The sequence below is a fragment of the Megalobrama amblycephala genome, linkage group LG23 (genome assembly GCF_018812025.1).
Source record: "Megalobrama amblycephala isolate DHTTF-2021 linkage group LG23, ASM1881202v1, whole genome shotgun sequence".
NCBI classification, from domain to species: domain Eukaryota; kingdom Metazoa; phylum Chordata; class Actinopteri; order Cypriniformes; family Xenocyprididae; genus Megalobrama; species Megalobrama amblycephala.
In genome coordinates, this window is record NC_063066.1 from 23,875,074 (window position 1) to 23,902,684 (window position 27,611).

Below are 27,611 nucleotides of genomic sequence, written 5' to 3' on the forward strand. Positions count from 1 at the left end.
ACAATAAAAACAAAACATTGCTCGTAAAATAAACAAAGAAATTTTCTGCTGTCTCGGTTTCCTTTCTGTGAACTTCTCAAAAATGAACCGACACTCGTTGTAAAGTTTAGAATAGATTGGTTCAGGAATGTGCTACCAGGATGGTGTGTCCATTAAAACACAGTGGATCTAGTACTCAGTCCATGATCTTTATTCGACATTTGGAGGCATAGGAATTGAGCCATGGCAACATAAGTTTCTGAGTTGTATGCTGTCTAAAAACCAAAACAATAAAGAACAAACAAGTCTTAGATACAATTAACAATATAACTCAAATCATATAATCCAATTAGCACAACAAAACGGTTTAACAATCAAATGAGCACTAATGCATATGAATTAAATCACATAGAATTCAAACATACATAGCTTCAAGAAATAACATTAAATACCAAAAGAAATAAACTTACATAGTCAGAAACGCATCAACTCTACTAGAGGCTCTCTTTGAGGAGAAGGACAAGGAATGTCAAGTTCAGCCGCATGCTTCACACACCAAACAACAGCAGCTAAATAATGATTCAGTGCACCTGAGGAGACTTAGCTCCACCCCTGGCTGACATTGTCATGTGACCACCTGGGAATTCTCAACACTCATATTGTCGCATTTTTTTCCCCTTTCATTTTGGTAATATGTTAATTACTTAAGTGAAATAAATTTCGTGCATAGACATATGCTATTTATTCCTTTTATATAATTTAATCATTTTTTTCGTTCACAGAAGCGCGGCAGGTGCGTGATGATGATGAATCCTCATGTTCTGTTGTTTTTTCTGCTATTTGTTCATAGGCTAAAACTAAACCCCTGGGATTTTTTTAATGATTCACAGACATTTATCAAATTTCGTTTAATTCTAATTTAATATAATCTTGTCGGTTAATGAAACGATGATCGCATCAGTTGAAAGTCAGGGGGGGAAAACAGAAATTATATTGACAAGGCAACAATAATTTTCGTTTAGTTTAAGTTTTTCAAAACATCCACAGAACTGCATACAGTAAATTTTCCCGCTGTTTAAGCCACGAATATTTACAAAATAAAATAATTATAAAGATGATAAAAGATAATAAAATAATTACAAAGATAATAAAAGTTCTATGTTTAATATACGAGAGTTTTTGTTTTGCTGTTGTCCACTAAAGCAATTGACGCAAAATTGCCAATAGCCGTTAAATCGAAATTGAAAGTAAAATGTTCAGGGCCATTTATAGCTAATTCATTCAAAAGCGAAGGAAAGACAGAAAAAGTGAGGATAGCAAGTAAACTGTGACATATGATAATGTTCACTGTGTTCATAAAAGTGTTTAATTTAAGAGATAAAATCTGCATGGCCATTTATAAGCTAAGGAAAACTAAAAAGCCCCCCGATGGTGATACCGTTATTAGGTGTTGCCACCTAGTGGATAGCCTATTTTCTAATATGACTGCATAGTCTACTGCAAGGAAAGCGTCTGCTAAATGATTGAATTTAAATGTATAAAATATAAACAAAACATTAAAATAAGAAAAAAAATGAGTGCAGTAGCCACTGATCTATAATAGAGAATAGTCTATCATTATGTATAGTCTATTGATCGGTGGTAGTAGCCCAAAGGATGTCATGCACTTGGTAACAGATGTAGAGGCATTTACATTTTACATTTTAAAAACACAATGACAGCTTAAAAACAGACTTAATTAAATTTACTGTAGGTTTTTTAAACTTTTTTTATCTGTGCAAACTATTTCTGTGAAATACGCGTTAGGTTGCACAGAAGAAAGCCGATTTATGACATCTACTGATATAGCGACAGAGGACTGTTATTTTGTTGAACGAACTGAAGATGAGTCACTGGCTCAGATTTGATTGACCAATCGGCTGAAAGGGGCGTGTAATGACCGCCCACGTGTGGAAAACGAGTTTTGAAGTCGTGTTTCTGTTTTCTATCCGTGACCCGAAAAAACGAAAATCGAGTCAAAATCTTGTTTTTCCGTTTTTTTTTTAACAAACGAAAAAACGGGAAACGACCGTTTTCTCGTTTCTGCGTATTTCATTTCAAATTGGAAAACAAACTATCAAAACGTACACGGACCCAACCCAGCAAACACAAACGTTCCCCTAACGTTCCCATATGGTTCCCATTTGGTTATTTTTTTGGGGAACCAAATAAGAACGTTCTGGGAACGTTCTCTATTGGTTCTTTTTTTGCAACCAAAAGAGAACGTTTTCAGAACGTTCCCTGCAGGTTATTTTTGGGTTTTATTTTTAGAACCTAAAGAGGACGTTCCCAGAACGTTCCCTGCAGGTTATTTTTGGTTCTTTTTTTGCAACCTAAAGAGAACGTTTTCAGAACGTTCCCTGCAGGTTATTTTGGGGGTTTATTTTTATTACCTAAAGAGAACGTTCCCAGAATGTTCCCTGCAGGTTACTTTTTGGTTATTTTTTTGCAACCTAAAGAGAACGTTCCCAGAACGTTCCCTGCAGGTTACTTTTTGGTTCTTTTTTTGTAACCTAAAGAGAACGTTCTCAGAACGTTCCCTGCAGGTTACTTTTGGTCCTTTTTTTCAACCTTAAGAGAACCTTCCCAGAACGTTCCCTGCAGGTTATTTTATTTTTAGATTTCATTATAACCAAACTATTGCAGATGATAGACAAATGGGCTACAGAGATGAAGGGTTATCTTTCTTTACTGCGCGCCTCTGATCACGCGCTTCTCCAGCACGCGCTTCTGTCTTCCACAGAGAGCCGCGCACTCGCGTAATTTAAAAAATAACGGTCATTTCATTTTACTGACTGACTATAATATTTGTTTATCGATCTCTTTATTGAATAATTATTTATAATTAAGTTGGCTTGAAAAAGCCAACTTACTGATCTGCTATATAAACTTATTATTATTATTCTTCTGACCGAAAATTTGAACACTATCTCCTCCTAGACTGTTCAAGCTACAACCACCAAACTCAGCCCAGACCTTCAGACTGTTCTGACTCGGGTTGCTATATCTTTTCAGACTGATCCGACTTACGGTTTTCCTAAAAATGCTGATCAAACTTGGAAAAAATCCCATTGACTTTCATTGACGGAATGTTCAAATGAGCCAAGACTTTCAAATTCCAACTGTCAAAATTCAAATTTAAACTATGGAAGCCCATTAGACTCAAACCCAATTAGACTCAAGTGCCATTCTATGTACTATTTCTAATCCATTGAAACTCATTCAAAATCATAAACCCATCATCTATCTATCTATCAAACTAAATATCTATCTATCTATCTATCTATCTATCTATCTATCTATCTATCTATCTATCTATCTATCTAACTCATTCAAACTCATCTATCTATCTATCTATCTATCTATCTATCTATCTATCTATCTATCCATCTCATTCAAACTCATCTATCTATCTATCTATCTATCTATCTATCTATCTATCTATCTATCTCATTCAAACTTATCTATCTATCTATCTATCTATCTATCTATCTATCTATCTCATTCAAACTCATCTATCTATCTATCTATCTATCTATCTATCTATCTATCTAACTCATTGAAACTCATCTATCTATCTATCTATCTATCTATCTATCTATCTTTCTATCTAACTCATTCAAACTCATCCATCTATCTATCTATCTATCTGTCTGTCTATCTATCTATCTATCATCACTGGTAGCTGCCAAGCCACTCCCTAGCAACCAAATGGAGTACCCTAGCAACCGTTTTGCAAAATCTATATCTCTGCATCAGAACATCGTACAGACATGGGGGTTGGTTTATATTGTCAAGCAGCCTTTGGAGTATCATCATTGGTAGCTGCAAAGCCACTGCCTAGCAACCAAACAGAGTACCCTAGCAACCGTTTTGCAAAATCTATATCTCTGCATCAGAACATCGTAGAGAGATGGCGGTTGGCTCTTTTGACTCATGCTAGCAATCTGGACTTCCAACATGCTACACATGCTAGCAGTGAATAGCTACATGCTAATAGTGATTAGCTAAGTGTTAAACTGGGCTAAGAACATGCTAACAACTCTATAAAAACTTGATAGTAACCATCTGTGACAACTACTAACCACTTAGCAACATCATGGCAACCACCCAGGTTACCATAGCAACTGCCTAGCCTAGCAGCCTAGCAACCACCCTTAGCAACCACCCAGACCCTAGCAACCGCATAGCAACATCTTAGCAACCACCCCGAGTACCCTAGCAACTGCATAGCAACACCCTAGCAACCACCCCAAGTACCCTAGCAACCGCATAGCAACACCATAGCAACCACCCCGAGTAGCCTAGCAACCGCATAGCAACACCCTAGCAACCACCCCAAGTACCCTAGCAACCGCATAGCAACACCCTAGCAACCACCCCAAGTACCCTAGCAACCACATAGCAACACCATAGCAACCACCCAGAACACCTTAGCAACCGCATAGCAACACCTTAGCAACCACCCTGAGTTGCATAGCAACACCCTAGCAACCATGGAGATTACCCTAGCAACCACATAGCAACACCCTAGCAACCACTCAGAACACCTTAGCAACCGCATAGCAACACCCTAGCAACCACCCTGAGTACCATAGCAACCTCATAGCAACACCCTAGCAACCACCCTGAGTACCCTAGCAACCGCATAGCAACACCATAACAACCACCCTGAGTACCCTAGCAACCGCATAGCAACACCCTAGCAACCACCCCAAATACCCTAGCAACCCCATAGCAACACCTTAGCAACCACCCGAGTACCTTAGCAACCGCATAGCAACATCTTAGCAACCACCCCGAGTACCCTAGCAACGCATAGCAACACCCTAGCAACTACCCCAATACCCTAGCACCCCATAGCAACACCTTAGCAACCACAAGTACCTTAGCAACCGCATAGCAACATACCCTTGCAACCACCCTGAGTACCCTAGCAACCGCCTTAAGTACCCTGAATCTATCTATCTATCTATCTATCAAACTAAATCTATCAAACTAAGTCTATCTATTGAACTAAATCTATCTAATAAAACTTAAACTTTCAAACTGAAAACTTTTAAAACTACTTCAAACTTTCTGGACCGGCTTTTTCAAGCCAACTTAAAGTTTGTCTTCAAACTTTTTTATCTAGTTAATATATGTAGGAGTGTAAATAGTGTGATTTCAGAGACATTCGACAGGTAATTGAAGACAACATGATGTTAACCGAGGAGTTTTTGTTAACCGACCAAAAGAGAGCACCCGCTAATTCAGTCGTAAGAAATGAATGTAATGTTATCCCAGTTAAAGTCACATAATTGTTATAAAAAAAATGTATGTCTGTGAATAAAATTAATATTTTAAAAACCCCATATTGTGTTGAAGTCATTGTTTGTGGCTTAAGAAACGTAAAATCTGCTAGAGGTACAGTGTCAGTGATACAATTCACGAAATCTTACATATTAATGCATAAATTCGATCTTATTTAATCCTCCATAAATTTTATGTGCTCGGATTATTTATAATATATTTCTATTGATTAAATAAAAGTTCAAAACAAGACATGGTCTGTAGTATTGACGTCCATTCATCCGATCTTCCGTGCCGCTTATACCATATGGGACACGGAGTGATAACTAACCTACAACAGGGTAAATTATATCGGAGTAAAAAGAGGTTAGGGGAACGTTCCGGGAACGTTTTGGGAAGGTTAGGGGAACGTTCTCCAAACCAACAGGGAACGTTCTATTTACGTAAAGAAAACTTTCCTGGCTAACCAACAGAGAACGTTAGGATGTATGTTCTGGGAACGTTCCCAGAACGTTCTGGGAACTAGAAACTAACGTTCCCAGAACGTTCTGGGAACCAAAAATTGTTAGCTGGGAATCTTTAATGATTTTTCATGTTCATAGCTATTTCAAAATAAAGGTCTGAACATGCTTTGTGAGTATGAAAATATGCTTGTTGCAAATTGATAAATTACTGCTCCTCTGTAATTTATTTTGAAAATCAGTCACCAAATATGTAAACTAGAGATTCTAAGCTTTCAAATAATATATAGTTTGTCAGGATTAGTTTAGGTTTAGTATAGAATATTACTGTTTTAAATATGTAATGGCAAACGTCCCACCTGTGGGACGGTGACAGTTAAGGGGTTAATAAAGAAAAATGCATGTTGCTGGTAGTGGTACACAGTAAAGTCCTCAGTATTAAGTTCATTGTTCAGTGTCATCAATGTTAAGGTTTGCATCTGTTTCCTGAGAGTTTCGGTTTGGATTAAAGAGTATTTCGTTTGAATCTTCGTCTTTGTGCGCTTCCTTTTAGTGGCACCCATGATAACATTATTGACAACATGGCAGATGTAATAAGTACAAATTTCATACACTCATTAATTTATAGAACTTAATTTTTTAACAGTCGCAAAGCAAGATTTAAACCAAATTTAATACCTAGGCTATGCGATTTTTGGATGCACTGACTGCCTTAATGAGTGAGTTGAGTCATTCATTGAAGTGATTGGTTCCAACTGCTGATTCATATAATATTGAAAATACTGTGAATATTGACAATGTTGTGTCTAAGGGTCCGTTTACATTACACTGTTTTCAACTAAAACCAGAAAACGTTTCATGCGTTCAGTTCATGTACATGACAACAGCATTTTGGGGGCCTGAAAATGCAAACTTTTGAAAATGGGCTTCAAATTGTATCTTTTTGAAAAAGATACTGCTCTTGTCTCAATGTAAACTACAAAAACGTGACTTTGTGAAATCAGTGACATCATGCACATTCAGTCTACAGGTGCCCAGTGTTTGTTTACAAAGTGACATCGGCAACTACTAGCCTGGCAGCAGAATACAGCATTTTTAGTTGTTTTCATGGATCCGTGTGAACAGGGATTGTTTTGACTTTGTCATCTGCACACAAAAAACAATGGAAAAACTTTTTTTGTCTTTAGTACATACATTGTTGTTGTGTAAATGTTCCCTAAAATGTAAATGTAACTCACAATACAAACATCTTGTTTATTAAACTGTTTAATACAGAAATGCAGAAAGTGTTTAGCACCAACCTAAACCAAACACGTCCAAACAAGTGTAGTGCCTGAGACAAATCAGACACACAATTATTTGTTAAATGAGTTGAGAAACTAATTGCAGACTTATTTATTAACCCATTTGTGCCCAAATTTTTCTGAATGGTTTCATGCATATAGTCCTGTTAATAGTGTCCTATGTGAACATGTTCTGCATTTATTTTCCCCAGGTTTTTGTTTTTTTTCTTAAAAAATGTGTTTGAATGTGCGGCAACTATGGTTGCCGGTGGGCAAATATGTATGTTGTATGCACCTCTCAATGTAAAACTTGAATAGGAGGATAACATTTATGCATCTAACTCAAATTAGCTGCTTTCAACAGATCAATCAAAGTTGAAGAACAGTCGATGCGAACACAAAAAAGTTGCATCTAGCTTATAATCTCTTGAATATGAAAACAAAACAAATAACAAATCCATTTGTTTTAAAGTGGTGGAACATAGTGAAGAACAAAGTGCAGCCATTAAGTTGCTCCAACAGAGCATTGTGAATCAAAATGTTAAATTACATTGTTCATTAGAAAAATGTACTCATATAAGTGACCCTGGACCACAAACCCAGTCATAATTCAAACGGGTATATTTGTAGCTATAGCCAATAATACATTGTTTGGGTCAAAATTATTGATTTTTTTTCTTTAATGCCAAAAATCATTAGGATATTAAGTAAAGATCATGTTCCATTAGGATATTTTGTAAATTTTCTACCATAAATATATAACAAATTCTTTTTGTGAGTGGATATACATTGTTAAGGACTTCATTTGGTCAAATTTAAGGTGATTTTCTCAATATTTAAATTTTTTTTCACCTTCAGATTCCAGATTTTCAAATAGTTGTATCTCAGCCAAATGTCCAATCCTAACAAACCAAACATCAATGAAAAGCTTATATATATTCAGCTTTCAGATGATGTATAAATCTTAATTTAATAAAATCGACCCTTATGACTGGTTTTGTAGTCCAGGGTCACATATAACAAACAAACTAAAAATAAATAAATTAAAAAATAAATGAATGAACAAATAACAATATATAATATATAACAATATAAAATATTATGAAAGCAAAAAGCACTAAACAAGACCAATAACCTTGATTTATTGACCCATAAACACAGTATACCCCATTTCCCCATGATATATGTACTTACAAGTCATTTGCCCACCGGCAACTATAGTTGCCGCTCGTACTTTTGACTAAGTATACAAAAAACTATAGATCTCTTGTAAGATTTGTTTTGTTTGGATGATTTTAGAGACCCTCATGATTACGTAGATATATATATGTCAACAAAAAATTCTTAATATTAACATGAAAAATTACTTTTCTTTGGGAGGGTTTGCCTTTGCTATGCTTCCTGGAAGTAGGGGAATTGACAGCCTCATGTCACAGGAAGGAAGTGAATACCTTTTTTTTGTTCCTGAAATCCTTTATTTGGATGTTTTCTTGCATGTCATTGAGACATAAAACATGGAAAACATCTAGAAAAATACTTACAAAAGAAGAATGACAACCATACACTGCAGCAACTATAGTTGCCGGTGGGCTAAAATGGGTTTTTAAACAAAAATGGAGATGGAATATATTAAGGAAAACAGGATAATTCATAGGAAAACACACAATATTTAAAGCAGAGAAATAACCTATTCTGAGGCAGTTTATGTTCTGGGTAAGAGATCTCAAACCAATCAGCTGTGAGCAAAGTGACATAAGCCACTTCCCCACAGCATGTGATTGGCTGTTTGCTGCTGATGTCACACTTCATGTGGAAGAGCTCCATGAACTTGGGATTTTAACTGATTGTTTAAAAAATGCAATAACAAACATATTTGTGCTATTTTCCAAAAACAAAATAAAATAACATGGAGAGGAAAATTAATTTGGAACTCTATTATTTATAATATTAATTGGAAGACTGATTGGTTAATCCCCTTTAAATATTGTATTAATGATATAACTAAAGGAATACATTTTAAAATTTTGCATACCATCTACCCTGTTAAATTATTAATTTCAAGATAGTCTGATATTGATGATTTATGCTCCTTCTGTAAAAGTGAGAAAGCTTTGTTGACTCATTTGTATTGTATTGGCAATTTTGTAAAATTACCCAAAGTATTTGGAGGGAATTGGCAGAATTTATTCTTAATTTAGTAAAGGTTAAATACTGTTTTTCATTAAAGGATATTATTGTATATTATGAAAACAATGTTAACAAAGGTCTTGAATACATTGTTAATTTATATCGATGGCAAAAATTTAAAGAAATATTTTAAATTTATCACAAATGTTTAAGGTGTTTATATTGGAATTTGATTGTTTTATGTCTTCTCTGAAATTGTAAAAAAAAAAAAAAAAAAAAAAGGTCATTAACATGTATATGTTTAACATATTATGATTATTTGTTCTCAAATATCTTAAAAAAAAAAAAAAAAAATTCATGGTAGCAACAAAGCCTGATTGTATTTGGTTTTGTCAACTCAAAACTAATCACATAACCCTGAGTTTGTTCAACAACGGATATTCAACATCATGGTACAGGCCCCTGCATCTCTGCCAGGGATGCCATCTATTTAGCTTCCTTGTGTCGTGTGACCAAATTTGGAATGTGTGTGTGTTTAAAAGTTTGGAGAGGATCTTCTGGGTAATGTAGTTTGAGGAGGGACTGAAGACAAAAAGACAGAAAGAGTGATATGTTTGCAAAATATTTAAAATTCTGATGCACTATTTCTAGGTCATCGAATGTCAGTACATTTTTACCATTGAGCATATAACAGGGCTGACTGACATGGATGGTGTAAAAACTTTTTTCAACTTTTATTTTAATATTTTATTTTCTATTCTCAAAAACATACACAGGTATACAAAAATTGTACTGAAATGGGAAAAAATGGACTCAATGGAAACCAAGGAAAAATGTCATACATGGGGTAAACTGAGTACAGTTGTAGCAATTTTTGCTTTTTACTGCACAAAGACTGATCAGAATGAAAGTGATTTTTGTCATGAGATGAATTTATCTCTGTTACCAACATATGTCAAAAACCTACATATATAGTTCTTATTTAGCACTATTAATTTTTAAAAACAAGGGGTGCTTTTGTCACATCTATTAGCTGTAACACTACCTCAGGACTTGCTAACAGTCATGTAATGGTACAGCAATCTCAAACAAATAAAATTTTTAAAAAGATTTTGTTACCATCTTTGCAAAATTTCAGCAAATACAGTGATTACTTCATCCTCAAAAATGAACTGATAAAAACACCTATGTGCAGACATAATGATAGACTGAAAAGTGTTTTCCAGTTTTATGTGCAATATGCATCAGATGACATCTGAGGCTGAGACTACTTCTCCATATTGTATCTCTTGCTGCAAATTAAAATGCACTTCACAGAGGAAGAATTTTTGAGGTAAGTGGTTAATAAGTAATGTTTGTCCCTCTTCTTTTCAGTGATGACTTTTCAAACTTTTAAAATACCAGACATTTCAGCTATAATCACACAATTGCCCATCAAATGTAATTTGGCAGCTGATGAGTGGTGCCAAGCCATCTGGATAAGTGGTGAAATGTCTTTAAATAGAAATGTTCATATTTCTATTCATTGATGATCTGCATAACTGACAATCTTTGTTTTGCAGTCTTATATACATGACACAAGTTTAAGTAGTTCATGTATATTCCCCTATAACTCAATTGAGTACAGTGTTATTTTAATATGAGCTATGATTGCACTGAATTAAGCTGCTTTCTAAAGATGAGAACAGAAAACACCAAATTGTCAATATATTTTAGTGCCATTGCATTTTGATTAGGCCCATCATATTTATAGATTTAATATGCAATTAATTGAGAACAAAGTGTATTTTTGGTAAAAGCAGTGTTGTGGCAAATTACAAGTTTTCGGTTTTCTAAGTCTCGCTCTCAATAAACAATTGTCTGACCATCTTATAATTTTATTATGTTATGCTTGTGGGGCTGAATCATATCTGCTGATTGTCTGTACTCTCCTGTCTAACTTGGCCAGTCTTAATGTCCTCGTGTTTTGTTGCATCATCTCCTCTATAGTCAGCAGCGGCTGCAGGTGGGATGACAGTCTCTTCCGTAGTTCGTACCACCGAAAATCTAGAGCTGCCATTAGAACTATTGGGAACAGTCTCTGTTGTGTTTGTGCTTAATTTGTCTTGCGATTTCACACATGAAGTCGCTTCGTCAGCCTTTTCGTTCTCTAGGCTGGTCTCCTCTAATTTACTACCAGAGCCTTTATTTGATTTTTCATCTAAAGCTGTTTCATCAGTGGGAGACAGCGCGACTGAGCTCAAGCCTTCTTCTAGAGAGAAAGATAACTGATCAGCAGTGGTTGATGCCTCTTTGTCCTCCTCAAACACTTCCTGTCCCCCTTTGGTCTCCACAGGATTACCAGCCTTATAGAAGCCGAGCAATGTGACACTCTTCTTCCGTTTGCCTCCATCTGGGACTTTGCCGTTGGTTGCTCCAGTGTCTTTGAACATGTTGCGTATGTTGTATTCCTCTTGATGTTTTTTTGAAGTGTCTTTCAATCCCGCCCTGCCATCAGAGAGCGTTGTGTCATTTGATGCGTTTCCTGCCTTAGAGGTAGGAAGATTCTGTGAACCTTGAAGGCTGTTTCTTTTCTCCGTGTGGGTGACACGAAATCTGTGAATTTGAAGTAAATGTTTGTTAAGTCAGCTTGACTGTATTCTGTCAATTTTGCAAATAATTCAAATATTAATTTTAGTCAAAGGTCTGGACACACTTGACAGTTTATGTTTCTCATTATCCCAAAATGACCTAAAGGATAATGCCTAAATGCTTAAAATTATACATTTTAATCATGCTTACACATGAATTTATTTACAAACCTGGATCAACATTATCATGTTCAATTTCTTTGTTAATATTCATTCAAAATACATTAAAATGCAATTCATACATTCACTGACTTGAATACATTCATTTTGATATTCATTTTGATTCATATTTAGTGTATAAATTAAAAAAAATGTCAGGGTGTCCTGTTCCAATATTATAATAAGGAAAAAAAGCAACCTTCATGAAAGGTGCCCTAGAATTGAAAATTGAATTTACCTCAGCATAGATAAATAATCAGAGTTCTGTACATGGAAATGACATACAGTGAGTCTCAAACACCATTGTTTCATCCTTCTTATGTAAATTTGATTTGTGCAAAAGACCACTGAAGAAAAGGCTAATCTCAACATAACACCAACTGTGACGTAACGGTCGGGATCATTAATATGTACGCCCCCAACTTTTGCATATACCAGCCCATGTTCAAGGCATTAGACAAGCCAGTATTAAAGTCTGGAGCAGCACAGCTGACACAGCACAGACTTTATGCAGGTAAGCAAGCAAGGACAACAGTGAAAAATGGCAGATGGAGCAATAATAACTGACATGATACATGATATCATGATATTTTTAGTGATATTTGTAAACTGTCTTTCTAAATGTTTTGTTAGCATGTTGCTAATGTACTGTTAAATGTGGTTAAAGTTACCATTGTTTCTTACTGTATTCACGGAGACAAGAGCCGTCATTATTTTCATTATTAAATTGTATAATTCATAAACACAACTTCATTCTTTATAAATCTCTCCAACAGTGTGTAATGTTAGCTTTAGCCACGGAGCATAGCCTCAAACTCATTCAGAATCAAATATAAACATCCAAATAAATACTATACTTACATGATCCGATATACTGCATGACGAACATTTTGTAAAGATCCATTTTGAGGGTTATATTAGCTGTGTGAACTTTGTTTATGCAATGTATTATAGAGTTGTGAGATTGGGGTGGGGAGCGCGAGCGTTTAAAGGGGACGCACGCTGAATCAGCGCATTTATAATTATGCCCCAAAATAGGCAGTTAAAAAACTGAATAAAAAAAAATCTATGGGGTATTTTAAGCTGAAACTTCACAGACACATTCAGGGGACACCTTAGACTTATATTACATCTTTTGAAAAAGCATTCTATGGCACATTTAAAAGAAAACCTTAGTAAGTGGTAGGCTATAGCATATTTATGGCATCTTTTATTATTATTATTGGAGGGGGAAAAAAAGAAAAAAGGAAAGGAAAAAAGAAAATGGAAAAATTAATCTTTTGCCCACCAAATCAAAGTCACATGGTGCAACCAACATAAAACAGAAAAATATAGAGAGAACCCCTGCTGGCCCTCGTGATTTTCTATCAAGGTCAATAAGGTCAAATAACAGATAAATTTATCTTTTATGAGAAGGTGTAGAAGTTCAGTGGTAAATGTCAGGTGTGACTCCCCACACATATAATTATATATCTATATTTCTAAATAAATTCTATTTACAAATGTATAAATTCATATTATTTGTAAAAAAAAAAAAAAAAAAAAACTTTTATTAGGGTCAAGTCATTTATTTATATAGCACTTTATACCATTTAGATTCAGAGCAGCTTCACAGTACCAAAAGGAAATAACAGTCACATGTCTGATCCGTTTCCCTCCATTGTGTTTTTGGTTCAGTCCTGTGACCTAGTTTCCGTCTGTCTGTTTGATATGTCATTATAGTCACCTGTGTCCTGTTAACTTATTAGTCCCTTTGTTTCCCCTGTGTACTTAAGCCTTTTGAGAATCCTAAAAGATTCCTATAATCCTAGGCAAAAATCTGTAGTCTTTGATCACTAGTGTGACATGAAAAAGATCATGTTCGTACAGTCTGACAAGCAACAATCGTAAAGGACTATTATAAATCGCACAGTTTGCACCCGCCTTTAGTCTCTGTCCGTTATCATTGGTAGTACTGTGGTTCTCTCCTATGTTATTCCTGGTTCCTGAATATTTTGTGATTAAAGCCTTCTGCCTTATTCATCATCATGAGAGTTTCTATAATACCAAGTACCGTAACAGAAGAACGGACCAAACCGAAAATCAGCATGGCCTCACCTGCTGTGCTGCTGCTCTGCTTTGAGCAGGAGAAGCTTTCCCGTGAGGCTCATACCTGTGTGTTCCTCGACCTGGCGTGCATTACCTCATTCCCTGACCGATTGTTCAGTGTCTTTTTCCACACATACCTCAACACGGAGATGAAGGCACACCTGTCTGGTGTGGGACCTTTGTGGAGTAGGTGTTGGTGAATTGCTGCTTGGCATACACCATCGGCCCCGCTGAGGATGACATCACCACCAGCCCCACTCGAGTGGTGCCAGAGACCAGACATCCACCACTGACCGCAACCAGCACGGAGTTGCCTGTGCCACTACAGACTGTGGAGACTGGCCCGCCGCAATGGACAAGCCCGAACCAGAGAAGAGTTCGGAAGGAGTTATCGCCTCAGAGCCCGCTACAGTCTGACCAGGTGAGTGAGCCGGCAACATTGTGCATGGCAGAGGGAAAAGAGCCCCGCCCACAACACCACCACTGTGCATGAGATGTCAGCAGTCTCTGACTGAATCCCAAATGGCACACTTCTATGCACTTTTAGTCTTGTGAACTTACAATGGCTGCCGTGTGCGCATAAGTCCACGAGACCGTAAGGTGTCCCATTCACCATTTTAGGTTTCAGAAGGGTGCAAGCTATGCAGAGGACTTTACCCGGCAGTCAAAGCGGCATTACATCACGAAAGTGTAGACTCAGAGGAAGACAGTGAGGGTTTAGGGTATCATTTGCGACTGGGCCTCTGGCATATATTTGGAGGAACTGAGAGGAGTATTTGAGGAGGATTAATGCTGCCTTCACGTGCTCTCGGAATAATCGTAAATACGAGTTTCCTAGGTAAAAATTGCACATGAATGCCCTCCCATTTCACAACGAGGATCTGCCTAGTGTCTTAAGGCCACCAGCTCCATCCAGCACAGAGGATCCCCTGGCTCCACCTCCAGCCTGTGCCCTTCGCTCCATTGTGGCCAGTCAACACATCGGCTCCACCCTGGCTCCTCCCTCCCACGTTGGACGTTCATCGCCCTCCACCTCAGTCTCCAGTGCCATCGGTCTTGTGTGGGCTTATCAGCCTGTCAGCTCCACCAATGTCTCCATCTTTGGTGGTGGTATCTTTGTCGGTCGTCCCAGGGCGGACCCATTTAGTCGTCTTCTCCACAATGGCTTTGACTCCTTTGACTCCTCCCGCCTTTGACTCCGCCCTGACTCATCGTCCTGGCTGGTCTCTGGACCACCACCTGGCTTCTCCTGTTCCTGGCTCCTCACTGGCTCCTCCCACCTTCCACTCCTCTATGGACAGTTTTATGTTCCCTGGACTTTATTTTCCTTTGCTCCACGCCCTCCTCCAGAACCCCCACTCTTCCTCCTCAGTTGGACTCTCCTACTGTCACATGTCTGATCTTTGTTTCCCTCCATTTTGTTTTTGGTTCAGTCCTGTGACCTAGTTTCCCTCTGTCTGTTTTATATGTCATTATAGTCACCTGTGTCCTGTTAATTAACTCACAAGTCGCTTTGTTTGCCCTGTGTACTTGAGCCTTCTGTTCTCCCTTAGTCTTTGTCCATTCTCGTTTGTATTACTGTGGTTTCTGAGTAAGTACATAAGTTTCTGAATATTTTGTGATGAAAGTCTGCCTTATAGAATTATTCCTTGTTGTGAGAGTTTCTAAAATACCACGTAACGTAACAATAACAGTGTTAATGTTGTAGAATTGATCAGCTATGATATTACTTTAATTTTAATTTCTACAGGAGAAAATAGTGTCATTATAATAGTGTCAGGAGACCAAATTCTATCAAGTGACAGAATGGAGAAAAGAAAAAGAAAAAACTTTGGTAGAAACCAAGCTCAGTCTGTTGGCCAGTTCTACTCTAGCCTTTGTAGGGGAGGGAAAATATATTATTACTTTTTCATTTTACTTAAACCTTTTGAAATTAATTTAAAGGGATAGTTCACCCAAAAATGAAAATTTGATGTTTATCTGCTTACCCCCAAGGCATCCAAGATGTGGTGACTTATTTTCAGTAGAACACAAATGATGATTTTTAACTCCAACCGTTGCGGTCTGTCAGTCGTATAATGCGTGTCAGTGGGAACTTCGTCTATAAGAGTCAAAAAAACATGCACAGACAAATCCAAATTATACCCTGCGGCTCGTGACGACACACTGATGTACTCTTATGTCTTAACATGAAAACGATCAATTTGTGCGAGAAACCAAACGGTATTTATATAATTTTTTACCTCTAAAACAACACTATGTCCAACTGCCCTCCATGTCCGGTGTGTGAGGTCTGAACATGCTCTGACAACGGAAGTGAACTCTCGCACTCATTGAAGCAAAGCGCGAAACATCACTTCCGTAATCAGAACGCCTTTTTGACCTCACTAACCGGATGTGCAGGGCAGTTGGACATAATGGTGTTTTAGAGATAAAAAATGATATAAATACTGTTCGGTTTCTCGCACAAACAGATCGTTTCGTGTCTTAGGACAATAATGTGTCGTCACGAGCCGCAGGGTTTAATTTGGATTTGTCTGTGCATGTTGTTTTGACTCATAGACGAAGTTCCCACTGACACACATTATACGACTGACAGACCACAACGGTTGGAGTTAAAAATCATAATTTGTGTTCTACTGAAGAAAGAAAGTCATCTACATCTTGGATGCGCTGGGGGTAAGCAGATAAACATCAAATTTTCATTTCTGGGTGAACTATCCCTTTAAAGTTTTTCAAAACCATATGAAACATTAATACAAAGAGAACATGTATTTTAAACAAAATATTGTAAAGATTTTTCCCTTTCTTTATCACTGATACTCTTGTCATACATCTAATATTAACATTTTTTTTTAGTCCCAGTGTCCATTATACATGTGAACTCCTGTAATCCTGTTTTTAAAAAAATTGTACAAACTATGCAGCTCTAGGATCTAGGATTCTATTTTTATTTATTTATTTATTTATTTATTTTTTAAGAAGAAGAAGCTACTATATTGTACTATATTGTTATAGCTACTATATTATACTATTTCGCTTCCACATTTTTGGTCATGTTCAAACTTGTATTTGTGGTATTTCATGTTTTTGAAGACTTTAGCATTATTCTAAAATGTGGAGCAGTAATAAAGAATGAGTGTGTCCATTACTGTACCTTTTTGAATGATAACAGAGTCTCACCTTCCCACAGAAAACACAGTCTGCTCCGCTGGCCGAGCTTTGCTTCTAGCCACACGGCTTCTGCGTCGTGTTTTTAATATATGTCCTTGCATACAGTGGACACAAGAGCTAATTTCACCACCCAGATGAACTGTATGATGGTGAAGGGGAAGACCACTATCTTTATGATGTAACCTGGTTAGAAAAAAAAAAATAAAAAATTTACTTTAGTAAAACTGAAATGGCCACTGTTCCTCTATTACATTTGCATTAGTTCAGTTCAGTCAGTGTGTAAACTAAGTGACACATCTACATGTCTTTGCTTGGCCTACATCATTGTGAGGTATGTAGGGCCAATGTACTAAAAAAAAAATGTAAACAAATATCTGAAAATAAATTGGTAGTGAAAGACCTTAAATAATCTCAGTGTATGCAGTTCACATCATATCAAACATATATACACATATATATGTTTATATGCAAAGTTGATATCTCATCTTTGAGTCCACCAAAATGTAGTGGTTGGTGTTTTTTATCAGACTATTGAACAAAATAAATATTTAAAAATCACAAATATAATGATTATACCGTGGATCGTGATGCTCACAAACATTTTGGCCAACCAACATGTCTTTGAAGGCCTCCATATTTGCTGTGACAAAAAATAGCAAAACAAGTGGTGAAAATCATTTAAATACTTAAATACCAATAAAATAGTAAATTCTGCAGAATAGAACAGAACAAATTATCTGTACCTTCATTCTCAATGATGCATTTCAGAATTTGTTCCACAGTGTCTTGACTGTCTTCTGATTCATCTGGGCAAAAACAGTTTTCTGATATTTAATTATGGCAATGATTACATTACAAATTGGATGAACTGAGCAAAAACATACTGTGTATTTGTTCAGTTTAAAGGGGCTATATGTAAGAATTTTCACGTATTTTCAGTTTTTGTAATGTCAATGTGTGTACATCTTGTAATGAAACTTAAAAAACGAGACTATCCCTGACTTCCTAGGTTGTCTATTAAAGCCTGTAGAATGATTCCTATGTGAAGTACTCGGGCTGGTTTCCCTGGGAAAATTCAAAGGATTTGACAGTTATGCTCCCAAGATACTTTCTTCCGTTCTATGACACGTGAAAGGAATGCTTATAGAATATTCAGGATAATGCCGAAAGAGCTATTCTGTACTGTAATGTCAATGTGTCATGCAAAGAAAATGGATTATTTCAAACTATAGTCTCATATAGCCAGATCTATAGATCTAGTCTCAAGTATACTTTTTAATCAAACCAGGGCCGGCCCAAGCCTTTATGGGGCCCTAAGCAGAATTTTATTTTGGGGCCCCTTAGTTAAAATGCCGAAAGAGCTATTCTATACTGTAATGTCAATGTGTCATGCAAAGAAAATGGATTATTTCAAACTATAGTCTCATATAGCCAGATCTATAGATCTAGTCTCAAGTATACTTTTTAGTCAAACCAGGGCCGGCCCAAGCCTTTATGGGGCCCTAAGCAGAATTTTATTTGGGGGCCCCTTAGTTAAAACAACTTAAGATAAACAGTATCTTCTTATATAAAAAATAATTGTAAATGTACAAAACGCACAATATTAAATTAAATACTTAAATAATGACATAAAATAAACAGATCAGATGGACCTGTAACAAGATAACAATAATAAATGTATTAACATGTATAGCATACTATTATATATAATGGTTGACCCAAAAAATGAAAATTCTGTCATTTACTTACTCTCAAGTTGTTTTAAACCTGAATGAGTTTCTTTCTTCTGTGGAACATAAAAGTTTTTTTTGAAGATTGTGGGTAACCAAACAGTTGCTGGTCACCAGTGACTTCCATAGTATATTTTTTTTCTATGAAGTCAATGGGGACCAGCAACTGTTTGGTTACCCACATTCTTCAAAATGTTCATCATAAGAAAGAAATCAATATAGGTTTGGAACAACATGAGAAAGAGTGAATAATGACAGGATTTTCATTTTTGGGTGAACTATTTCTTTAAGAACTGCACGCATCTAATAAAAAGACAAGCATACAATTTTCTCTCAAATGGTTACTTTGAGTTTAGACATAACCAAGTGTGTTTATGTAAAACTTGTGTGTATTTGACAGTATTAGTGCAATCAGACGTAATCGGGCACTGTTTGACAGGCATTTAGTGTGAGCGTGCTTCGGGTATACGCACTCAGAACAGTATGTAAATGCAATGTTTAACCGGCAAGGCTTTAAAGCACATGCACATAATGAATTTTTGTGATTACGAATAAGTGCAGTGTCCTGTGAGTGCAACTCTACCGCTGCGTTAAAGGGTTAGTTCACCCAAAAATGAAAATTATGTCATTAATTACTCACCCTCATGTTGTTCCACACCCGTCAGACCTTAGTTCATCTTCGAAACACAAATCAAGATATTTTTGATAAAATCAGATAGCTCAGTAAGGCCTGTTTTGCCAGCAATAACACTCCCTTTTTCAATGCCCAGAAAGCTACTAAAAACATATTTAAAACAGTTCATGTGACTACAGTGGTTCAACCTTAATATTATAAAGCGACTAGAATACTTTTTGTGCGCCAAAAATAACAAAATAGCGACTTTATTCAACAATATAGTGATGGGCGATTTCAAAACACTGCTTCATGAAGCTTCGAAGCTTAACGAATCATTTGTTTCGAATCAGTGGTTCGGAGTGCGTATCAAACTGTCAAAGTCACATGAACTATTGAAGTTTCAAAACACTTATGATGTAACGAAGCCTCGTTTACTGAAATCTTGGGATTTTGGCGCTCTGGACCACTGATTCAAAACAAATGATTCGTTAAGCTTCAAAGCTTCATGAAAAAGTGTTTTGAATTCACCCATCACTAGATATTGTGGAATAAAGTCGCTATTTTGTTATTTTTGGCAAACAAAAAGTATTCTTGTCACTTTATAATATTAAGGTTGAACCACTGTAGTAACATGAACTATTTTAAATATGTTTTTAGTAGCTTTCTGGGCATTGAAAAAGGGAGTGTTATTGCTGGCAACGCAGGCCTCACTGAGCCATCGGATTTTTATCAAAAATATCTTAATTTGTGTTCTGAAGATGAACATATGTAACCAAGACATTTCTGAATTCTACATATAGCCCCTTTAAAGGGTTAGTTCACCCAAAAATGTGAATTCTGTCATCAGTTACTCACCCCCATGTCGTTTTAAACCCATAAGACATTCATTCATCTTTGAAACTCAAATTAAGTTCTTTTTAATGAAATCTGAGAGCTTTCTGTCCCACCATTGACAGTTTACACAACTACCACTTTCAAGCCCCAGAAAGGTGGTAAAGACATCATTAAAGTAATCCATGTGACTCCAGTGGTTTAACCTTAATTTTATGAAGTGACGCTAGTGCTTTGTTTGTGCAAAAAAACATAATTTACCATTTTATTTACAAAATGTTAATATCCAACACGTGTTCACGCAACAACGTCTGCTCTTGCGTCAACAACACACATGCGTTGTTTTGCTCTCGTGAACGCACAAAAAACAATTTACCACTTTATTTAAAAGATATTAATCTCTAACACGTTCACGCGAGCATAACAATGCAAACAAAGCACTCGCGGCACTTCATAAAATTGCACATAAGGTTAATCTTGCCATGGATCAAGCTGACTAAATTAACTCCCAAGTTAACTGTGTCAAAATTGGCTTTTTGGATTTATATCCCTTATATTGTTAATAAAGTGACTATTAAAGTGACTGTTGTGCAATCTTGCTACTGTGTTTGCAATCTCTTGTCTTATGCCAGTGTCTGTTTAATGTGATTGACGATAAAACTTGTTGGCAAAGGTCATTATCACTAACTTCACTCACCATTTATTTTTGTGAAAACAGTAAATATCACTATTTATATAAATAGCATCTACCTATTTTACACCACCATGTTTTATTAAAGGGGGTTGTGGAAAAAATACTGCTTTTTTGATCATATTACTAGATTATACAAGCAAATAATTAAAAAAAAAGTGATGGTGAGGTTCTGAGGGATGTCTTGGTATTAAGCCAAGGAATTTGGAGAGAAAAAAAACCTCCATGGGAAACCTCCAAAGATACCGAAAATAAAAAGACAAGAAACTATGATCTTTAAACAGTATGGATTTTGTATAAAACTGCATATTTTTCTAAAACAAAGGTTGAAATGACTTGCCATCTTTGTCTGTCCCCAGTTTGTCTTCACAATCTTCTTCATCCTCTTCCAGTTGACAGCGGTAGCCCTTCGTCTTCAATAAGTGACAGATTAGGAAACCCAGAAGGCCAGTGATGAAGAAGAAAAAGACAAGGAGGAAGATTATGTATGTTGGAGGGGGATCGGGATCACCCACAATGGGTGTCTCTTGGTCAGTCATCCCACTATCTTCTTTGCAAAGGCAGTTAGCTGCAAATTGGACAAAAGGATGGCAGTTACATTTATACAGCAGGTAATGCTCACACAACCTAAAACTATTTTCTCTCCAGCATTGAGAAAGTCGTCTTTGTCACGCCATCTAACTCTCTTGGCTCAGAGAGATAATCAGCTGCTCAGATCCATCAGGGTATATTTCCTGTTAGCAAGTACCTTTATCTTGCCATCCAGGCATGTGGTGAGAGGAGCTCAGCCCACACCCTCTGTTTTCACTCAGCGACCGATATACGTTGCAACTTCAACAGCCTGCAAAACATTTCTCATTCTGTTGTTTTAACATTCGAATTTTATAGCTGATAACATTCAAATTATTCATGAATGACTGCCATAAAAGCCAATGCAGTAACTTTTGGAGTACAGTATATTTTCCACCCTTTCCCATGTCTATTCACAAAAACAACAGTTTAAATGAGGCAACTGGATTGATATTGGGCTTGCTAGATTAGTCCTATTGCAGTTTATGTGTGTTTTACCAAATCTACCACCCCTATACAAGGTCCACCCCTATACATACCAGTCAGGGGTGTTAGGCAGAAAATTCATATGAATTAGCCACCTATTTGCCAAAACGTAAAATAGTTATGCAATTATATAGTGCCATGAGATTGTGTTGGGGTCTACAAATAACAGCCTTTTTTTCACTGCAGCATATAAGTAGAGCAACAGTATAACTGCAACAGCATTGACAGTGCTGTGGATCGTATTGTGTATTTCCTTTAAAGGGTTAGTTCACCCAAAAATGAAAATTCTGTAATTCTGTAACACAAATTAAGATATTTTAGTTGAAATCTGATCGCTCAGTGAGGCCTTCATAGGGAGCAATGACATTTCCTCTCTCAAGATCCATTAATGCACTAAAAACATATTTAAATCAGTTCATGTGAGTACAGTGGCTCAATATTAATATTATAAAGCGACGAGAATAATTTTGGTGCAACAAAAAAAGCAAAATAACGACTTATTTAGTGATGGCCAATTTCAAAACACTGATTCAGGAAGATTCAGAGCATAAATTAATCAGTGTATCGAAGACTTTTATATTGAAAAGACTGAATTGTTTTGAAAACGGAACAAGACGCAACTGACAAATGCTTTGACTAGCGCTGTTAGTCATGTGAAAACCCCTTAAATGTTCAAAGGACAAGATGATACATCAGACATTTAAACAGATTTTTTATTATTTGTTTTTATTATTATTTTTATTATGAACTTAGGACTGACCTGAGGGAAAATGCTAAATCTGAATGCAGGTAATAAACTTGCTCAGTCGATCTCTTTCTCACAATACTCTTGTTCATAATACAGTAAGCTTCAATGAACAATATCAACTGAGAACATACAGTTTATGTTGCTAAGAGTGGTTGCTAAGGGTGTTGTGTAGCGATACACAGAACCGTTGGGTGAATAAATCGTGAATAAAACACAGCTATTGACCAATCAGAATCAAGGACAGGAACTAACTATTTTATAAAAGCTGCTTAAATGTTTCCGATTCAGTCAGATTTACCTGTGTGCCTGTTTCAAGCCTGACAGATGTCCTTTTTTTTTTTTTTTTTTTCAAAGAATGAGTGAGTAGCTAACCCCTTTATTTTGTGTTTCTCCATTAACAGCTACATTTCAAAACATAAAATAACAAAGATAACTTTGTTAATAACAAATGAGCGGGGAATGATATGAGACACAAACTGGCACATCTATCTGGAAAAATAGTCAATTAACCAGTTTAGTGCTCATTAGATAGTTCACCCAAACATGAAAATGTAAAAGAAGATATTTTAAAGAATGTCGGTAATCAAACAGTTGACGGTAACCACTGAATTTGCTAGTATCAATGGCTACCATCAACTGTCTCGTTACTAACATTCTTTAAAATATTTTCTTTTGTGTTCAACAGAAGAAAGAAACTCATACAGGTTTGGGACAACATGAGGGTGAGAATGGTAAGAATGGTTCTAAGAATGGTAAGGAACGGTTCCAATTATGTTTCCACTTGAGCTTGTTTCGGCCCAGTACAATTACAAACCGTTCTCGGCCCAGAATTCTCAGCATTGTTGGCTAACCATAGAATGCGTATAGTGACGTCCACACTGTAAAATGAAACCATATCCGGAATAGAACGGATTAGCAAAGAGAGCGGTTTGGAACGACGGTGGAAAAGTGGCTTAGGATAATATCTTATATATTATCTTTAGTCACATGACATCACAGTAGTTGGGGAGTCACTGCGGTTACACCCAGTGAGTTGCATAAAGACAGCATTAGTTTTCAGCTTGAATGCCATAGAAACACATTTAAAATGTTAAAGAGCTGTTGTCTGTTTGACTGTACAAATAGGTGTAAAAAAAAGAAGAGGAAGAAGAAATCATGGCTATGCTTTTTCAGATTATCGAAAGCTACAGAAACAAATGGATCACTGCAATTTGCAGAAACAGCTGGAATCAAGACAACCAAATATGGATTTGCAGTTGCTGTTTTATGTCATGTATGTTGAATTATTGGGTAAAATCATACCCTAGGTTATATATTGTATTGGGTAATCATCAAACAAATATATTCTGTGTAACCGTAAAGTTTTTGTCAGAATTTATTAAAAAAACTTCTTACACTGCTAAGCTCTATAGTCTGCCTCATGGTAACAGCTGACCATTATCCAGATAACTTTACAGTTTCTACAAAACATATTGAGGAAACAAATAGATATTCTGGTTGTTTTGTGACTTTAATTTCATCAAAAAATCCCACCTTGAAATACGACCAAGGATCGAGTCAAATTTATTTGTTTAGCACTTCACAATACACATTGCTCAAAACAATTTTTTTTTTTTTTTTTTTTTTTATACATAGTCATAATGTTATGTCTATAATGCCTGGGCTGGGTGATATGATTATAAAAATGATATGTGATCCTTTGTATATAGACCTAGCTATACTGTATTTTTATGTTATCAAGCAGATAAAGCATTCAGGCTTTGCTGTGCATATTTTTCTCTGCATCAAAATCAGTTACGTATAAATGTAAGAAAACCTGATTCCTAGCTACATGTCAATGTCCACTAGTTCTTTGGTAAGTTGTTAAGATAACTGTCTCGTTCAACTGCCTTTAATTTAAGCAGGTAATTTGTTTTACTCTATAGTTCTTTCATTTCCCCTTACTAGCGCCAGCCAAGTTGTCGGATGTTTTGCCATTCAGTCCGACTGAGAGGGCATATTCTGGCGGGAAAGTGATATCAGTGCATAACCTCTATTGATGACTTTAGCATCAGGTAAATAAAAATAGTGTTTTTTGTGTGTTTAAATAGCCAGCTTGTCTGACCCAAAGTCATTCTGTGGAAATTGCTGAATTAGTTATGACATTGGATTAATTTACAAAGCGTGGCCACTATTCAATATAAAGGAAAGCTGGTAAACATGAGAGAGCTACTCTGCAGTATGACTCAGCATTCTCATGACCTCTACATCCAAACACACACTGATGACACTGCATGGGTTATTCTCATCCTCAAATCATTGAAACCTGATCTATCATCAACCTAATCTGTTTTAGCCTAGTCTATGTAGCCTCTATACCCAACTGTAATTTATTATTCAAATGTAATGCATTCAGTCTTTTCACGCTGGTTTACCTAGAGCAATTGTAGACAAAATGACTACAAAATACGATGTACATATCCTGCCTGCAGGAATATAATCTAATTTCCTGACATACAAAAAAAAAAAAATAGTGACAACTGCTCAGCTACTGATGGCAAAATGCACCATGCATGAAACAACAAGGATAGAAAATGTTTATATTCATGAAATGCTTGGAAATTAAAGTAGAGCAGAGGCACCATATAGACCTGCATACACGAAGAGTTCAACTTTATGATAAACTACTAAATGAACTTATGAAAACTTTGACAATTTCAAATAGTCTACTGCATTTAAGAGTCTGAACTTGTAAATGCAATTTATTATAATACTATCTATTAAACTGTAAATATTTATATCAATTTAATAAAACAGACAAAATGAGAATATTTTCGATGCAATCAATACCTTAAGGAAACAATGCTTTATAATTTCGTCTCACCTTGAGCGCTTTTGTCGATGTTTCCACGCGCAGAGGATGATCCCACATCTATCAGCTACTCAGACTATCAAGAAATTGAAACTATCGTTGTTTTGAGGGGAAAAAAAGATTGCTCTATTCAATGCAACTTAGGTAGTAAATATAGCCTACCGACAAAGACTGTCAAATGCGTCATTATCACAACTATTCTGTGTAATATTATTTTGACTGTTATTATTATTAGGCTTCATAGTTCCCACGTTTTTTGCATTTTTATTCTTTTTTGCTGGTCTATGAGCATTTTCGGCGTGCCATAAATAGTTCAGACAAGATCGAGTCTCGGGAGACTTGAGTTCTGTTGCATTCCGTTGTCTTCCCGTGTGAACTGCTTCTGACTGATGCTGACACGCTCGGTTAAACACCTTAACAAAATCAGTGCGATGATTTTTATTTATTTGTTTACTGGTTACATGAAACGATGGCATGAATTCTGAGTGTCAAATAAATATCTTTACTAGCTAATATGCAACATTTCCTAATAACCTTTAAAACTGAGAAAAGTCAGAGACCACATGACATAAAACAGATAGCTACTGCTACAGTTAAAATCACGATATTTTCGAAACAAGAACATTATAATCACATTATACTCAAGTACTCACCAAAGCTTTTAACCACCAAGGGATGAGCTTATGATGCTGCCTTCATGACATTGACGCTGTAACAGCAGCAGCTGCTCAAGCTGCAGTCCGCTACATATTTAAAGGTAGATGACACGTGGGTCCACGTGAAATGCTCTCTGGAGCAGGTCTTTAACTTTTGCAAGGATTGAATACATTAAAGGGGTATATATATATCCATAAAGGGGTCCGTGTAACGCTTCACAATTCGGTTTTTAAACCATACCTACAGTGTAAATGCAAAAAACTAACTGTTTTATACTTTATAAAAGCTAACTGTTTTATACTGCGTGGACGTTGAGAAGTAGTTTAAAAGGTTAACACAGAATATGTTATCTGAAACAAAAATATCGAAAATACATACAATAGCAATAACAGCTGACCATCTGCCAAAATCCTAAAAGTTCTGCAAAAGTAGGGTAGACTATATGGCTACATTCAGACTGTCAGTCCAAATCCGATTTTTGTGCATATCCAATTGAAATCCGATCAGATTTAGCAAGTGTGAACGGCCAAAAATCATATGAAATGTGATTTTTGCTAATCCATATCAGTATGACTGCTCTGATTGGATTTCACATGATTTATGTGACTTTCTCATTCTAAGACAACATTGCAATCCCCTCCCGGTTGTTGTTTTTTGTTTTTGGTGTATATTTACCAAATCAATGTTATTGCCATAGAAACCAGTGCAGATATTTCACACAAATCAGATCTGAACAGTTTTGATACACAATGTGGACAGTCAATAATTTTAAATTAGATTCTAACCAGATACACATATAATCGGATTTGGTCTGACAGTGGGAACGTAGCCTAACTACAATTGTCATGCTGTGAACATTTCCGCTCTCATGCATGTAGGCTACAAACTCTTTCTCAACTGTCATCATTCATGTGCAATTCCACATTAAATATGAGAGAAAGATTTTATAGGGGGTAAGTTTTTCATTTTCTTGGAACATGCTGACATCCAAGGTCACAGAGGAAATCCTCCAAAGTAGTCCGTGTGTCCACCTCGGAGGGTCTCATAAAACTTTAATATACTGCAACGTTTCAACCAAACAAGAATGTTGTCAGGCATTAAGAACAACAAATATCAAGGGATATTATATTCACATAGTAAACACTCAAAGGCAATCAGCAAATTAGCCAATTATCCAATAAGCAAAAAGAAGAGATCAA

The 27,611-nt window shown here is 36.2% G+C and overlaps 1 protein-coding gene across 4 annotated transcripts; it reads right to left on the reverse strand.

The window, feature by feature from the left end:
• Positions 1-9,483: 9,483 nt before the first annotated feature.
• Positions 9,484-26,536, reverse strand: rell2 (RELT like 2). 4 transcript variants are annotated; one of them, XM_048176758.1, is made up of 6 exons: positions 25,768-26,216; positions 21,441-21,513; positions 17,976-18,038; positions 17,809-17,872; positions 17,242-17,415; positions 9,484-11,776 (listed from the first exon to the last, which is right to left on the reverse strand). In XM_048176758.1, exons 1-6 carry the CDS (start codon positions 25,813-25,815, stop codon positions 11,086-11,088), a joined length of 1,113 nt encoding a protein of 370 aa, XP_048032715.1. In that variant the 5' UTR covers positions 25,816-26,216; the 3' UTR covers positions 9,484-11,085. The 4 variants fall into 4 exon arrangements, with proteins under 4 accessions (XP_048032715.1, XP_048032714.1, XP_048032713.1 ...); XM_048176757.1 differs by lacking the exon at positions 25,768-26,216 and adding an exon at positions 26,409-26,536 and having other exon boundaries at positions 9,486-11,776; positions 21,441-21,668; XM_048176756.1 differs by having other exon boundaries at positions 9,486-11,776; positions 21,441-21,668; positions 25,768-26,214.
• Between the last annotated feature and the right edge of the window lie 1,075 nt (positions 26,537-27,611).